At 37.4% G+C, this 16,777-nt stretch overlaps 1 protein-coding gene across 1 annotated transcript; it reads right to left on the bottom strand.

Moving 5' to 3' along the window:
* Positions 1-9,118: 9,118 nt before the first annotated feature.
* LOC107802524 (putative boron transporter 2) lies at positions 9,119-15,150 on the bottom strand. Its single transcript, XM_016626042.2, has 12 exons — positions 13,813-15,150; positions 13,554-13,636; positions 13,270-13,462; positions 13,061-13,199; positions 12,451-12,616; positions 12,086-12,252; positions 11,789-11,962; positions 11,577-11,672; positions 11,000-11,137; positions 10,602-10,921; positions 9,947-10,217; positions 9,119-9,680 (listed from the first exon to the last, which is right to left on the bottom strand). Exons 1-12 carry the CDS (start codon positions 13,914-13,916, stop codon positions 9,369-9,371), a joined length of 2,163 nt encoding a protein of 720 aa, XP_016481528.1. The 5' UTR covers positions 13,917-15,150; the 3' UTR covers positions 9,119-9,368.
* Positions 15,151-16,777: the final 1,627 nt, after the last annotated feature.

Raw genomic sequence — 16,777 nt, 5'->3', positions numbered from 1 at the left:
ACGGTGGACTGCTGACCTAAAGCCTGACCCTGATGGCCTGAATACCCACTGAAGGAACCCTGAATAGCTGGTGGGCAGTAAGTACTCTCTGGAATGGCACTGAAATAGGGTCGTGCTGGAGAACTCCGTGCAGGTGGTGGTGCTGACTGCATGGTCCTGGTGGGCTTACCCCACATGAACTGATCTCTCTCCCTATGCGGGATGCCACTGAATCCTCCAAACTGTCGGGGTCACTTGTCCCTCGGTGCAAACTCACCGCTGCAGTTATGAATATACTCAATCCTCCGAGCTATATCCACAACCTGCTAAAAGGAAGTCCCCATCTTTGCCTCTTGGGCCATATGTACCTGAATCTCAGGGTGCAGACCTGCAATGAACCTCTACACCCTCTCTGCATCTATGGGGAGTATACTAGATGCATAGCAAGACAATTCAGTGAACCTCACCTTATAGTCAGTGACATACATGAGACCCTAACAGAGTCGCTCAAATTGGCCCCAAAGTTCCTCTCTCTCCGAAGGTGGTATGTACTTCTCCAATAGTAGATGTGTCAACTGATCCCAAGTCAAAGGAGGTGAACATTCTAGCCTGCTAAGGAGGTAAGCATGCGACCATCTGTGGGCCTTGCCCTTAAGCTGAAAAGTGGTGAAGTTCATCTAGTTGTACTCCAATATCCCCATGTTTCGGAGCCTATCCTTACACCGATCAGTGAAATTTTAGGGGTCCTCTGACCGCTCAACCCCAAAGGTAGGGGGAGAAGTCTAGTCCATCTATCCAGCCGCTTCTACTGATCAATGGTCGTGGTTGGTACAGCCTCTGGCATAACTGATGCAACAGGCTGGGCTCCGCCAGCAGGTAGTGCACCTGGGGTTTGATAAGCGACAATGGTGTGCCCTGGAGCCTAAGCGGTAGGGGTTTGTGATCCCCCTCCCGCCTGAGACGTGACAGGATTCGCTGGATATAAACTAGCCTGCATCATAGAGTCCATGAACCGCAACATACGACCCATGAACTCCTGGAATCCCGACACAGTCATGAAATCTACTAGGGTTGGCACAGCTGTAGGCGCCTCATCCTGCTCCTCAACAACAGGATCCTCTACTAGATCCCCTAGTGGTACAATGGGAGCAACCTTATGGCACCCTCTTCCTTTGATTGTAGCTGGAGCCCTCCCCCGGCCTCTACCTCGGCCTTTATCAACAGAAGGGGGGCAGCCCCTCGACCGCCTAGTACATCTTCCACGCGTGTTCTCACCATCTGCGAGAGATCAATAGAAAGATACTTAGCACAATATCCAATGCACGATAGGAGATGAAGAAAGAGTAGTTTCCTAACACCCTATAGCCTCTCAAAGATAAGTACAGACGTCTTCACACCGATCCGCAAGACTCTACTAAGCCTGCTCATGACTCGTGGACCCATGTGAATTTAAAGCTCTGATACCAAGTTGCCACGACCCAAATCCGTAATAGGTCGAGACGGCACCTAACGTCACCATTAGGCAAGCCCACAAGTGAAACTACTATTTATATACCCTTTTAAACATATTTTAAACGGAAGTTTTCCTTTGTAAAGAACAGTTTAAACTAGATTTTGTGCAACCGTGATATTTATTTAAAACAAAGTACCATCATAATAAGAACATCCATAGTGGTGAAAGAAATTATATACAGCAGTATATAAATGCCAAATATTCCCCCAAAATCCAGCGTCACAAGTACATGAGCAATCTAGGGAATATACAAACTACTACAACTACTGTTTGAATGTAATTGATGGAATAGTAAATAAGGTAGAGGGAAACTCCGGTGCTGCAGATCGTAGCAAGGCAAGAAGCTCACCACTAAGTCTCCAGAAAAATCATCTATGCGCCTGCATGACCACTGGTAGTACCTGTCTCAGTACCTGCATATCAGTGCAGAAGTGTAGCGTGAGTATGGAAAATAACGCGTACCCAATAAGTATCTAGTCTAACCTCGAAGAAGTAGTGACGAGGGGTCGACTTGACACTTACTAGAGGTCAATAATAATAATATAAGTGCATAAAGTAGACATGGTGAGTATACAACAAGTATCAATAAAGCAAATAAGAGCAACCACAATAAATAAAATCAGGAGTCTGTATCACATCCCCGATATATCATAACTGGTCGTGAATGCGCTAACTCAATTAAACTCAAACCAGAGCCCGTTTTGATTATTAAGCACGAAGTTGTCGAGGCGAACGACCCGATCCCATGAGAATAATATTACCATCATACTGTCGAGCGAATGACCCGATTCCATAAGAGTTGTGTTATCATACTGTCGAGGTGAATTGTCCGATCCCATAAGAGTAGTGTTATCATACTGCCGACGCGAACGACCCGATCCCATTAGAGTAGAGAAATTTACCTCACTTGCGCAAGTACTTGCGAGACGAGAAGACATGGATTTTCATAGTTTATTGAGTATTCCCCAGTGTTCTGAAATAAAAAGTTAAGTCGATGATTCCAATTTAAATCACCAGTCTCTACTCTAATCAAGCCAATTAATACATATGATATGCATAAACAGTACAATTAAAAGCATGATGTGAATCTAAGTCTACCCGGACATATCATGAAATATAGCTACGTACGAAACTCTCGTCACCTCGTGCGTACGTAGCTCCCCACACAAGTAGCACACAAAAATAATACGCCTAAAGGGATAAGTTCCCTCTTACAAGGTTAGACAAGAGACTTACCTCGATCCTAAGTCCTCAATCCGGCTCTCCAACCTCACTAGAATCCTTAAATGACACCGAAGACTCCGGAACTAATCAAAAGTCATATAAACTAGTAAATATATGCTCAAAAGTTCATATTTTAGCTTTTGTAGTAGTTACCCAACTCAATTTGGAAGGTTAATAAAATACACCCCCCGGGCCCACGTGCCCGGATTTCGAAATTTTTTGAAGATAAATGTTACCCATGAACTCCAGAACTCAAATATACAACTTGCTCCCATTTCCACCACCAAATTCGTGATCAAATCCCAAATTTATCAAAATCATAGGTTCTTCACAAATTCCACAAGTTTTCACAAATTTTCCATGTTCAATCTACTCGTAATCCGGGTATTTAACTTGAAAGTAGGTGGAGTTTACTTACCTTGTATTGTAGATGAGAATCCCCCTCTAAAGTGCTTTCAAAATCTCCCAAGACCAAATGACAATGTGAGGAAAAAGGCCTAAGTCCCATAATAAAAGCCATTGCACTAGTCGCATTTGCGACATCTGATTCGCAAATGCGACAAAAGCATCGCAATTGCGAAGCCTGATCATTTCTGCCAAGGTCGCAATTGCGACAAAAAACTTCGTAAATGCGAAGTTGGGCTCGCAAATGCAATCCTTCCTCGCCCATGCTCATCGCAAATGTGAAGCCCACCTCACAAATGCGAACAAAACCTCGCATTTGCTCGCCTAAGGCACCAGGAAAAAACCCTAGAGAAAACTTAAGTTCCTCTACCCCTCCGAACGCGTCCGAAACTCACTTGAGCCCTCGGGGCTCCATACCAAACATACACACAAATCTAAAAATACCATACGAACTCGCTCGCGCGATTGAAACATAGAAATAATATCTACAATCATGAATCGGACGCCAAAACACATGAATTAAATCTTGAAACTCAAGAACTTCTAGAAACACTTCCGCGCGTCCGATTTCTTTCAAATCAACTCGGAATGATGCCTAGTTTTGCGTGCAAGTCATAAATCACCATATGAAACTATTCTCAAGCTCAGAATCCCAAACGGACCTTGATAACATCAAAGTCTACTTCAAACCAAACTTAAAGAACTTGAAGAAAATCTTAAATGCGCCAGCTTTCAATATTAAGCGCGAAAACGCTCCTGGGTCATCTAAAACCCGATCCGAACACACGTCCAAGTCCACATTTATCATACGAACCTATTGGGACCGTTGAATCCCGGTTCCGAGGTCGTTTACTCAAAACATTGACTCAAGTCAAACTTAACCATTATAGGCTACTATTAAGGGACTAAGTGTTCCGATTTCAACCCGAACCCTATCAAACCTAAATCAACCATCCTCGCAGGTCATAAAGCAGTAAAAGTACATACGGGGAGTCTTAATTAGGGAAACAGGGATCTATAAAATAAAACGACCGGCCAGGTCATTACAATAATTAAACAAGTAATATGTTTTGACCCATGTCAACCATCAAGTGTCAATATTTCATTTATATTACGAGTTGAAGATTGATGTCATGAGTGTTTAACCTAAAATACGGTTTGATATCAAATTAATTAAATTTGTAATAGAAGGCCTACGCATTCGAAATAAACCTATATGTTTTTTCTTTCAAGAATGATTAGAATAAGAACGAAATAAGGTAAATAAAATAATAAGTAATTTTACACGGAAAAAAAAAAAAAGAATTGTTATTCATCGTATGAAGATGAACAAAGTGAACAGATCCAATTTCAAGAGCAATATGAGCAATAATCTGTTACAATGATCCTTGTGGAAATTTCAGATAAATCACTTATAAGAATTGATGATTTAATTTTTTTGTGTATAAGTTAAATTCTATACATTAAAGCATTTATTATACAAGTAAATGACATATACAAATATATTATTTATTTAAATTTTTATCAAAAAATTAAATAAATAATTGTTCTGTAATAAATATTATGCCTAAAACACGTAGTTAATAGTATTATCCCAATACATATGATCGTGTCTACCTGTTATGTGCACTATCAGCACGTCAGGTTTTTCTTTTCCACTAAATTCTATTTAATTTCTAATTTTTCAGGCACAGCTAGGACCAAAAATTTTAATAAACGAGGCTTTTTATTATGAAATTAATTTAAAATATTATTAATCTTACCATAATAAATTACGAATGATTTCACTAAAAATTCATAATTATATATACTCCTCAGTTCAATTTTGAAATTCTTCTATTAAAATGTTAAAATTCAAATACTAATCAAATAAATTAAATTATTGACAGTGTAATTTATAGACTATTTTCTTTAAATTTTCACTTAACTTATTTTAATTTCACGTAACTTATTTGACCCTTCGTTAGTTTTTAATTTTTGTGAACGTATCATGTCACGTCCTGATTTAGCAAGACTATGGCTTCGTTAGTTGCTCTCTTTGTTAACGTGGTGACTTTATTATGTGCCTAATCTGCTTTCTGTCAATCGGCGACTTGAGCAAGGCTTAGAGGCCACAATTGAATCAGTGTTATGTGTTCGAAACCAATAATTAGGGAAATACATAGGTCGGGTTGGTTCGAAAATTCTAATTACCAAACCAAACTATTGTATCAGGTTATTAAATTTAAAGATCAAACCAAACCAATAAAGTTGAATTTTTCAATCTCGATTTTTTCTCGGGTTTTTCGGGTTTTTGGATTTTCGGAATTTTTTTCCTCCATAAACACTAAAAGAAAAATAAGTTATGCATTTTATCTAAACCACAAGAAAACTAAAAAATATATATCCAACACTATTTTCATTCATAGTACAATTGAATTGAATGTCTTTTATTAACATTAGTATTGATTTGATATTGGTTTAGGATTTATTTGAGTTACTAACATTTATGAACTATAAAACTTATTGGAGCATCCAAAAATTATAAGTCCAAACTTGAAATAATATGTGAAAAGATAAAACTATGAAAAGCTTAAGAAATATTTATAAACTACACTACAATAAAAAATTTTATGTATTAAATATATTTAAAACTTATATACATATAATGTCGAGTTGATTTGGTTTCGATTTAATTTTTTATAGTTAAAACCAAACCAAACCAGATATGATCGGGTTTTTTTTCCCAACACCAAACCAAATCATAGTCGGGTTTTTTTTTCTCGGTTTAACTCGAATTATCGGGTTGGTACGGTTTGTCGGTTTCATTTGTACACCCCTACCAGTAATCTCAAGGTTATTGTTGTTTATTGTTTACTCGTAAAATGGTACAGTTGAATTGGTAACATGATTTATAGATACGTGAATTAGTTTGATCCAAAAATATAAAATAAATACGAACAGAATAAGATTATCGAAATATCTTTTAAAAAAAAATATAAGTCTGGCTATGAACTTAGCTTCTCTGAAGCAATGATAAGAGCAACATCAAGACCAAAAGAGAGAGAGAGTAGATTGATAGAATAAGAACAGATTTTAGCTTATGCGCACAGAATATTTCGTGTCCTACTATGGATATAAATTCTCCTATTTATAGCTTTATTCACGGAGATAAAATGTAACAGCCCAACCCGCTAGTGATATTGTCCGCTCTGGGCCTAGGCCCTCACGGGTTTAAAACGCGTCACTAGGGGTGTAAGGCTTGTTAACTTATATACCCAGCATCCCTCTTGTGTTTTGCCGATGTGGGGCTCTGTCTAAAGTCTGGGGTGTTACATACACTTCGTCTTATGGACTCAACGTCAACGCTGAGGTTTGCCCCACCGCATGGGATTTGCCTAGACTCAACACTGAAGTTTACCCCGCCTAACCAGGATTTGCCTAAACTCAGTTGAACTCTGACCCACCATCGGCAAGGCTGACACAAGAGTGACTCTGATACCATTTGTAACAGCCTAGCCCACTAGTGATATTGTCCGCTCTGGGCCTAGGCCCTCACGGGTTTAAAATACATCACTAGGGGTGTAAGGCTTGTTAACTTATATACCCAGCATCCCTCTTGTGTTTTGCCGATGTGGGATTCTGTTTAAAGTCTGGGGTATTACATACACCCATTCTTATGGACTCAGCGTCCTCGCTGAAGTATGCCCCACCGCATGGGATTTGCCTAGACTCAACACTGAGGTTTGCCCCGCCTAACCGGGATTTGCCTAAACTTAGTTGAACTCTGACCCACCATCGGCAAGGCTGACACAAGAGTGGCTCTGATACCATTTGTAACAGCCCAGCCCGCTAGTGATATTGTCCGCCCTGGGCCTAGGCCCTCACACGTTTTAAACCCGTGAGGGCCTACGCGGCCCAAAGCGGACAATATCACTAGCGAGTTGGGCCGTTACATAAAATCCCCAAATCAGCCTCTTCTTTAATATGAATAAAACCTCTCTTAATGGCTGCATAACGGTTTAACATTAATATAGAGATTCTTTGTAACAACTGTTTATTGAATGTTGTCTTCATCAACCGATGTCTTCCTTTCAATTCTTCGTTCTCAGTTCCAATGCATTCGGAACTTATTCAGCACCGGTCACATGTTTGTATTCGGTGTCAACTATTTGCTGATTCATATCTTACATGTCTTTACTTCCACGTGTCAACCCGTCGAGCATCCACCTGTCGTTCATCAATTTTACCCCATACAATTATATTATCCTTTCTTGTTGAAATTTTATCTACCCCTATTCAATGTTTACATCAAATCATATTAACTTACCCCAATTAATAATTAAATGAGATAAAAAATGTATATTAAGTAATCATTATTAAGTGATAAAAGCTTATATGTGTAAACACATGTTTTGATGTAAACACCGGAGCATGTAAGCACTTTCCCTTGTTCAATATGTGAAGGAAAAAAAAAGTGACTGAGCTGGCTAATAAATATTGTATGCAGATATCTTATCAACTGATTTTTTTTCTTCATCAATAACCTCAGAGTAAATAAACCAAATCTAATCTCCAAGTGATATCTAAATCACGCGCAGGCTGATCTTGACATTAAAATGGAAAGCTCAGTATCTCGATAGTGGACACATCATGATTCTATAATAGAATTTCTATTATAAGCATGTTATCTATCTTGATTGAGTTTAAGATCCTATCATCACAGCTATAATTGATGGAGAGATAAAGAGAAGAATAAATTATCTATGAAAAAGATTAATTACAAAATAGTTTCAAGGGAATTTTTTCTAAGACAGAGGGGTCCAAAAGTGGTCATAAAATCTTTATCTCCCCCAAAGTGTGATATGGAACTGGTTAGGCAAGATACTTGGGATGGTTTTAAAAGAACAGATCAATAATAATTCGGACAAAGTACAAACTGTAGATACAAAAACATCATCGAAACCACATTCAAATCCCAATAGAGAAACCCCCCCCCCCCCCAAAACCCCCCAACAAAAAAAAAAGCATTTTTACCCATCTGCCTAAGCTTTAGTAGGCAGTGTTATCCAATACTCCCTTCGTTCACTTATACTAGTCTAGTATTCTAAAAATAAATTTTCACTCTTACTTGTCACATTTAGCTTTTCAAGAGAAAAATAATTTATTTTTCCAGTTTTGCCCTTATCATTAATTACTCATTCCAAATCCATTAAGACCATACACCAATTAATATGAGTATCATGGTAAATTATGCACTTCATTTATTATTTCTTAAGGGGTGTACAAAGTCAATAGTGGACAAGTAAAAGTAAATGAAGGAAGTATTAGGTACTTAAGTTGCGGGATAACTTGTACACGGTGAAATAGCTGAGACACGTGGTGCGTGCAGTCTAACCCAGAAAAACAATATTTAACAAAAAAAGTACAAGCTGCAGATATAGTGGAAGGACTTGTATGCATTCCACTAGTTAGTGCACCCCCTAGCCAGTTGGCCAATGTTACATAAAGTGAGCCTAGCCTGTCCTTATAATACTTGTCTGATAGCCTTTATTTCTTATCATTCTGGAGTTAAAGCAGCTAACTCTAGGCATATTCAAGATGCAACTCCTAATGGCAATTTATGTAGGTGATACATGGAAAAGGTGACATGATAAACTTCCCTGATATTTGACTGACAAGCATTAGCAAAAGCTGAGAGTTCCTTTTGTTTGTACTATCGCAGAAAAGATTTACATGCAGTTATGCACTAATTCAGTACTTTCTTAAAAATTAATGCAGATGAAACACAATTCAGTAACACAAGAACTGTTAAAAGCTAATAGCTGATTAGAATAAGAGAATGTGACTAGGAGGTCACGGGTTCAAACCGTGAAAACAGCCTCTTGCAGAAGTACAGGGTAAGGTTGCGTACAATAGGCCCTTGTGGTCCAACCCTTCCCCGGACCCCGCGCATAGCGGGAGCTTAGTGCACCGGGCTGCCCTTTTAGGTAAGAGAAGCTTTGACAAAAACAGATGTACTTGTAGAAAATTTGTACTCTTTTATTTCCTGTTATTATGGTTTGTCCTTTGCCCAGAGAATTTGGATTGCATACAAGAATAAACACAATAAAACAGTATACATTGTTGAAGTCACACAAACAAGGAAACAGATGCGTATGGGAAGGTTAATCACACACTTAGACTACCTCTCAAGCACCGTTAACAACATAGAAAGACCTCTCGAGAACCACTAGAGACTCTAATTTCACCACAATATCTGTTAATACTAGGTAGAAGACGGACCACGACCATTTTGACCAAGGTTAGATGGCTGGGGGCTAGGAGTTTGCTTTATTTCAAGTCCCTTGCCAGTCAATCTGGGGCTCCTTTCTCCTCTTAGTACATTGACTCTTGGACTGTAAGCCCTTTGTGCTAACTGTGGGCTGTTCATAGACTTGATTTCCTCAAGTTTGGTGGGAGTGGAACTAGTCACTCTTGGGCTGCATGGATTCCGGATCTCCCCACGGCTTCTTGTGATTATCTCATCAAGAATTTCACTACTATCAATGCAGGCAGGTCTTGCCTGAGGATCTTGATCCTGTAAGTGCATAAATCATAGGATTAAGAGAGGTGTGTCAGGACAGCTTCAATCATACATTCCCATATAAAACTCTTTATCAGAAATTTTTCAGGGCAAATCTTATATCCTGATTCATGCATAATACTGAATAAATACTTTTAGAAAATGAGAAACCACTATTAATCTCAATTGAGAAAGTATAATGGTTAATAGTACACATTATTTTAAGAGTGATGAGGATAAAATAAGAAATTGAAAAAAGCTGAAAGATATAGACAACTTACTCCAAAGGACATATTGTATGCTATTGCAGGAGCTTCTTCATATTCTGCAGCGTCTAAATCTTGCAAATGTGCTCCTTTGAAAAACTTGGGAAGCAAATACTGGCGCACTGGGACAAGCAGCATGATCAACATTGGGAAAAGGACACCAGCTATTGGTATCCATGTTATGCCGAAACACAGGAGCAAATAAACTGTCTGAAACAAGGTGAACCAGGCAATTGTCTTGAAAGGTACTGTCTCAACAAATGTTGCATGATTCTCTTCCAAGACCCTGAAAAATGTGCGGATCAGGAAAGGTATACCAGAAGCAACATCAGAGACAGAGCAAACTACATTCTTTTATATACAACGTAAGAATCTAGCAGGGAAACGTAAGAGGTTGTGGTGAAAAATGAGGATAGGTTCTAACTCTTTGCGGATGTTTGAAAAAAGAAAACGTCCGATTAGTATCTATTTGATCGTTTATAGTCAATCTCATCCAAAGACCTTAAGAGATAGTTACAGCAACATAAAATTGTAAATAATTTTAGGCCTCTCTATGGGATGCCGCGGTACATGCGCACTACAACATACGAGACAATATTAGAACAGAAAAGGAGGTGGGAGGTAGAGATAGGGAGTGAGGTGTGATACGAGCATTGGGAACAAAACTCACTTGTATCGTCGACTTGGTGCAGTGAAAAGCAATAATATCCTCTCCCAAAATTGATTTCCCGGCAAACTTTCAATTGCCATGAAAGCAAAGTATCCCCAGAGAACAGAAGAAGGAATCTTTTTCAAGATGGGCATAGCAGCGACACAAGCACCAACCATTAACGCCTGAAGGAGATTGCTTAGACGTTGCTCTTTGACTTCTACTGGTAAGAGCTCATCGATATCTTTATCTACATCAAAGACTGTCTCGTCGACTGGTGCATCAATGTACCCAGTACTGGACGCCTGTTGAATCGTCGTCTCTTTTAGCTCTTTCAGTCCCTGTTTGAAGGAAGACTGTAAAATAAGCATTTTAATGACATTAATTGTAGCCATTAGGAAATGACATTAACTATTTACCAGTCCAGAGGGAGTTTGATAGACAAGGGGAGTCTGCATTTCATTGTAAGCCTCCTGCATGCTCCTATATAATTGGCCAAGATTTTCATTTTTACCGATGCTGTTTCTCGCTGTTGATACAAGCTTATTCCGTAAAAGCTGTTTCAATCGAAATAAGAAAATTAGAATAATATATCAAAGAAGAGAATTAGAATATGCTCATCCTTAATCATTACCGAAACCAAAAATGGTTCCTGTAGATGTTACAGTGTGAAACCTTAGGAAAAGCAAGAAAGCAGGAGATAACAAATACTTATGAACTAAAGTTCTTTTTTTTTTTTATTGTTCTGGGACGATCATGTAGTATTAAGTAGATCGTTCCTATTTCCCTACTATTCAATCTAAAATATCACGTTAATTAAGATTTTACACTTGCCTAGGGAGCTGGTGTGTAGACTTGTATTATTCAACTAGAAAGTAGCAATGGATGCAGAAACATAATGTGAGTCGGTAAGAAATTTCCTAGTCCACTATATATTCAGCATTAGAAGCAGTGGAGAACTGTGTAGATTTGAATATTAAAAGAAATGTTTAGTACCTGATGTTTCAGAGTAGCTAAGCTTTTTGTATGCATTGGAGATTGTGGAATGACTCCATTTGAAGGAGGAATGCCAAGAAGACCACATATTATGACCTGATGAATTTACACAAGTACCAAAGTGAGGCACCGTATCAACTAAGTACTGATAATTCATGCACTTTTGCAAAAAAATTGATGTTAAAACAATGAAGCCAGAGTCAAGAGCCTACCAAGAAGCCCAAAAGAAGGAGGTCATAGTGATACGAGGAAGGTTTCTTTAGATTGAACTCTTTTTGTTGGGAAAGTTGAGATGCAACACTGTGATCAAAATAGTAAAGGACAGCAATCATTGTGGCTGGGATAAAAGCTCCCACAATATATAGAGGAGGAACATGCATCATTTCCTGTAAAAGCCATCATCTTGAGTTTCAAAATATGCAAGATCAAACGGACATCGAATACATCAAATAATAAATCCATGATATTGAGATGGATCAAATACTACAGGAAAACAAAATAGGAAAGACCTTGACAACTGTCCAATTTGAGTAAGCTCCAGGTGACCATGGATTGGGGCTGAAAAGCCTCCGTGGTATCCCTCGTGGAACATCATGGGATGGTATGTATGATACAGCCGTCCAAACAAGCACCATTAGTGGGACACCGTAGTCAGCAATAAATCCTCGAAACCACCCTTTGAACAACATTGAAGTGTCAACAAATACACAAAGTACCTTTTTAGTTTCAACAGGAACTGATTATTTAAACTGATGACTATAAGCAAGCGTCCGACCTACATACTATATTATAGTCAAGTAATATTTTTTTAAAAGAAGAGAATTTCATTCTGTTATCAGTAACATTCATGTAGTTAATTTTTTTCATTTAATACCTGTTCCATAGCGCCAGGATCTGGCTTTACGGCTCTTCAGTGCAGAAAGAAGAAGACCAAAAGATAAAACTAATGCAAACATTCCATTTCCAAAGCGCCAGGAAGGTGAAAATGCAGCCTGACGAGGATTTTCTCTCTCTGGTATGCCAAACTCCTCCACCAAACCCTGTGTTTTTGCATTAAGCACTGAGACTTAGAAAAGCATTATGCTTATTCTAAGAATTTTGTCCAGAGTTGCTATGAAAAAAGTACAAATTAGTGAACACCCTCTCTTTTGGTGCAGACCAACCAATTTTTAAAAACCTCAAGAAAGTCATAATAGGCTTCATTGATGGGGAGAAGGAATTGGTCTTCCAAATCTCACCAAATACTGAAAAAAGTTTGTAAAAAGAAATAATTTTCAGAAGATAAGTTCATTATTTAGCTAAGAGCTTCAATAATAGTTCAACGAAGCCAGCTGCTAACACAGCTTTCTGAGGAAAAACAGTAGCAAAACTAGACTCTGCTTTTTATGTTGGTTTCAAGCACTGTGTACTGCTTTCAACTTGGTTTTTCTGATCAGAAGATTGAAGGAAAACTAGGATCATACAACACATCTAAGCTTGCTTACCTTAATAGCTTCCTGCATAAAGAGCATTGCAATGAGCATACCGAATAATTCACCAGCCAGACGTGTAAATCTGTTTATTATAGAGCAGGCACCCAAAACTGCTAGCAAGAAAAGCAGAAAGGCGGTCCAAACACAAACCCTGAACATAACCGTGTTAGAAAGGGTGATGTTGCTGCTAGATAGAGAGTTTGATAGTGCTCAGAAGTTACCATCCTGTCCAGGCTAAGAAGAGATTTGGACCCAAGTCCTTCCGATCTTTTGCAAACTTGAACATGAAAGTGTACATTAACACAGTTGGCTCCGCTACACCTAGTATAAGTAGTGGCTGTCCTCCAAAAATGGAGTGGATCACACCACAAAGTGCTGTTGAAGCAAGAGTCTGCACCGCAGTTATACTTCCATCTGAGATAACATTTGACAAAAGCAGCATATCAGTAACTATATCCATCAATAAGATGAAACTAATGCAGGGGAAAAAAATATCAAATCTTACCAGTGCTTCTTTCCAGTTGCTCCCCAAAAGAAATAACAGGAATTGCTGATGCAAAGAAAATGTAGGTCGTTGGAGCCAGGATCCTGCAATAGAACATGAAAGGCAATCTTCATGCAACTATAAAAAGGTAACGGAGAATATAATTCACTACATATGCACTACACTGTTGCGGAGGAGGGCAAGAATACTCTAATCTCAATGAAAAATAATGTTTTTCCAAGTGCAAAATCATTGATAAGTAATTTGCATTTCAGCTAACCTGATACCAGCACGGAGACCACCGGTCCAATCTTGCTTGTAGCATAACAATCTTCCTTTAAGATCATTCTTGATTCCACGGAGGGGAACGAATGTTTCTTCCATGATCACTCAAAATTTGTCCAAAATGAAGAGTAGAAATTTTGTTCTTTTTTTGTTTTTCGTTTGACAGACAAAAAAAAAAACTTGAAGGACAACAAACTAGCACAGAAATGAAGGGACTCGAGAGGCCAATATGAAATTTAACTAAACTTGCATAGGCAAAGAAGCAAAACTTTGGGCAGGAAGGACAACACCTACTTGATCATGACTAGAGTATTTAGGATAAAAATGAAAATTGGCTGATTCATTTCTGTTAACTGTATACTGACCTTCATTAAGGTCCATAAAATTAGCTGTTATTTACCTAACTCTACATATTAACAGATTTACAAAGAATGATTCTTGAAGATTACAAATTAGGAAGAACAAAAGAATCAGTTAGCAATGAATAAGATATGTATAGGATGTACCTAAGACTTCCAAAAAAAATTCTGCCTATTTGAATCCCATAGGACCACAAGTCAAAAAGATTAACGGAGTAAAGCCATCAGTGGTATAAAAATCAAGACTTTAACGAAAGAAACAGCAGTACTCCATTTACTGAGATCTCAATTAACGGTTGACTCCAAAATGCTTTAGATCCATTACACCAAAACTCTTCCTCACATATATAGAATAAGTAGACGCCACTAAAAATTGAACTTAACAAGGAAAAAGTGGGACAAAGATCTAATTTTCAGTTACATGTCAGAACTTTAGTATCTGACAAAGCTGTTTATATATCCTTAGTGCTTAGAGCAGAGAGGACAAAGTAGTACCAAGAATCAAGAATTTAGCGAGACCCCATTTTTAGACAATTGATTCTTAGTGCGTTAAAACAAGTTCAACCAAATGGGTATAACAAGAAAGCAAAGAATCAGAGACTTAGCGAGAACCCATTATCAGAACTTGACAAGAATGATTATGACAACAGAGATAAAATGGGCATGAATTAATCTATCAAATTAAGTAGCTTTTCACTCTTACATTACTTCAAGAATAGGCAGTTCAATAAAGGAAGAAAGTGAGTATTTGAGCAGCCTGTTTTTACATCAGTCAGGAGAACAAAGTAGTAGAAGAAATTGAACAGGAAGCTTGCTTACAAAATGTAGAAGGAAAACTGAATGTGGGTATGAAAGAAGAATGGAACACAATGTGTGTGTGTGTGTGAGAGAGGGGGGGGGGGTGGATTGCTGATGGAAGTTGTAACGGAAGTAAGCTCTTCGGTCGAGGGATGATTGGTTTGAAACTTTGAATTAAGTGAGAGATGAGTCAGTCAGTATAAATAACTCTCTCAGCTCCCTAAAACCAACAAACAAATAATTACTTTAATTAATTAATAAAACACCAGTAGTAATTTGGTAAGTGAAGCTGTAAGTGTATTCGTAATAAACATTTAAGTAAACATAGCACGGGCTAGTCAGTTTTCGGACCGATCATTTAAAAATAACCAGCATTTGCAAAGTCATTGAAAATAGCCATTATTTTACTGCAACACAGAAAGTTCCAACATAATATACTGGAGATCGATGCACTTGTGTATGAAATTCCAGCATATTATGCTGGAACCCCAACAAGGGGAAAGTTTCAGTATAATATACCGGAGATTGGAGTGCTCCAGTATGATAATTATTTTCGAACAATTTTTTCATTTTACTAAAGTGACCGAAGTGGGCAATACCTAATGCTTATTATATACTTTAATTCTTCATTTCTCCTATCTAATATGAAACCACTTTGATGGATACATAGGTTAAGATGATATTTAACTTGTGTATTACACAAATTATAAGACATGAAAAAATCAAAAAGAATTGCTGAAAAGAAAAGTTGATTTGAAAAAGAAAAAATGTACAAACTTAAATACTATGATGATTAGTTAAATATATCCAAAATAAAAGTATTGTAAAAGTTGCCAGGAAAGAAAAAACAATACCGGTACTGTAGTTTGGTGAATCTGGTATTGGAGAGATTGGTAAGGAGACGGTTAAAAACAGTGATTCAACTGAAAAGCTTCTTTCATGACTAGGAAAGGGATGCAATAAAATAAAAAAAAAAAAAAAAAAAGCGAGCAGTTCAGCAAAGAGCCAAAGACAACCGCTAATTGACCTTTGAAGTTTAAACAATTAATATTTGCACTGACCAACTTTCTTGTCACTTCCTCTTATTGTTGTTAGATCTAGTTTAATTTAGAGGAGAAAGCAAATTTTGACTCCTATTAACTTGTAAATGTAAGTTCAAAGATACACGCATGAAATAAAGTCTCAGCTTAATGGAAGCGAGATTGCTTGTTAATAATATACTAGTTTTATGATATGCGCGTTGCGCATGTATATTATCTCAATCAATAGAAAAAATTTAAAAATCATATTAATATGAACAAAAAGATGCTTGGTAGCTAACTTCGATGCTCAAATTAAACCTTTTTTTATCATGTTAGAAATATTTATTACTTTTTCTACCCCATTTTAGTTATCCAATTTTATTTTTATTATTATGAGAAAATAAAAGACTATGAATTATTTTATTTTTCTTTGAAATAATTCCTGTTTTATGAAAACAAGGACTTCTAAAGAAGTCACGAACGCCCAATTATGTTTTTTTCTTCTACAATATGCTAAGAATATTATAGTTATGGAAAGATTTAATTTCCTAAATATGAGTAGTTTTTATATAATTTAAATTAAAAATATATTTAATAGTTACAATTTTATTGAAAGTCCTAACTATTAGAAAAATAATAAGATGATAATGGCTATTTTGTCCATTAGAAACTCTATTTTAAAGGGGTATAAAAAACGAATAATATTTCGCTAAAGGACTTCGTACGCGTGTTGTGTGTGTATCCCGTGTCATGAGTAAGAACTTTTTAAAATCACATAAAC

The sequence above is a fragment of the Nicotiana tabacum genome, chromosome 8 (assembly GCF_000715075.1).
Source record: "Nicotiana tabacum cultivar K326 chromosome 8, ASM71507v2, whole genome shotgun sequence".
Taxonomy (NCBI): Eukaryota; Viridiplantae; Streptophyta; class Magnoliopsida; order Solanales; family Solanaceae; genus Nicotiana; species Nicotiana tabacum.
Note: the sequence above shows the minus strand (reverse complement) of the source record. Positions and strands in the feature narration are given on the sequence as shown.